Below are 1228 nucleotides of genomic sequence, written 5' to 3'. Positions count from 1 at the left end.
TGATGTTTATTTATAACTCACTGCTAGTGTTCAAGATATAGTGATGCTTATTCATAACTCAATACTATTTGTGTTCGATGGTTAGTGATGTATATTTATAACTCACTATTGTTAGTGTTCGAGGGTTATTGATGTATATTTATAACTCACTATTTGTTAGTGTTCGAGGGTTAGTGATGTATATTTATAACTCACTATTGTTAGTGTTCGAGGGTTAGTGATGTATATTTATAACTCACTATTGTTAGTGTTCGAGGGTTATTGATGTATATTTATAACTCACTATTGTTAGTGTTCGAGGGTTAGTGATGTATATTTATAACTCACTATTGTTAGTGTTCCAGGGTTAGTGATGTATATTTATAACTCACTATTGTTAGTGTTCGAGGGTTAGTGATGTATATTTATAACTCACTATTGTTAGTGTTCGAGGGTTAACGATATTTAAATTCAAGAAATTAGCGAGTAAAACAAGTTGTTATTGTTTTTCAAGTTATAATACCACCTGTCGGAAAAGTAGAGAAAAATCTTATTTATTATGATAGTAAACTTTGTTTATTCCGTGTAGGCCATGAAAATTTTGTCCAAAAAAAAGCTGATGAAAAGAGCAGGAATGTTTGGTAAGTTTACAAAAATGTGTATGCTATGAGATATCATTGGTTATAAGGGTTTTACTAGGTTCTTAGCTTCTAAAGTATATCTGTCAGAAACTAATATATATTGCTTAAACACCGTAAATATCCGTGTATAGTGTGCAATAGACTTTTTGGCCTGGCATACTGGGAAAACCAATATGTCTAAGTATAGTGCACAGAGCAATTATAACAGCTGATGGCCTCTGTGTAGCCGGTGGTGTATTGTTGTGTTGATTAGTAAATGGTACGTACGCGCGTGAGAGAATACAATTACCAACTAATTAACCGTATTGCGTAATGAACAAACAAAGGCTGAACTTATGATCACCTGTAATTTTTGTATACATGTTTTTTTAAACAATAGCCAATTGTGTACATGTACAGGAATGAAATAACATGGCGAGTCACTCGTCGTTCAGGATGAAATGGAAAAAATAAACAGCACAACATGATTAATAATTATATTCGCTTGTTTATATGAAATGATAAAATAGGTATATGTTTAATATCATGTTTATTTATCTTCGTTGTGGTTTTCTTTTCCGACAGCGAAAGATGTGTTGAGGCAACATTCGGACTGAAAACTTCACTTG

General features: G+C 32.2%; 1 protein-coding gene across 1 annotated transcript in view; it reads left to right on the top strand.

Moving 5' to 3' along the window:
• Window positions 1-568: 568 nt before the first annotated feature.
• LOC111084314 (calcium/calmodulin-dependent protein kinase kinase 1-like) overlaps window positions 569-1228 on the top strand; it is a gene marked incomplete at its 5' end in the record, with an annotated part of 3363 nt that continues 2703 nt past the window's right edge. The window contains one exon of the mRNA XM_022381061.1: window positions 569-620. Within this exon, the coding sequence (XP_022236769.1) occupies window positions 569-620 (52 nt within the window). The remainder of the gene's footprint in view (window positions 621-1228) is intronic.

The sequence above is a fragment of the Limulus polyphemus genome, unplaced genomic scaffold, assembly GCF_000517525.1.
Source record: "Limulus polyphemus unplaced genomic scaffold, Limulus_polyphemus-2.1.2 Scaffold16457, whole genome shotgun sequence".
In the NCBI taxonomy this organism is placed as follows: domain Eukaryota; kingdom Metazoa; phylum Arthropoda; class Merostomata; order Xiphosura; family Limulidae; genus Limulus; species Limulus polyphemus.
The sequence above is the reverse complement of the archived record's forward strand: the minus strand, read 5'-3'. Positions and strand labels throughout refer to the sequence as shown.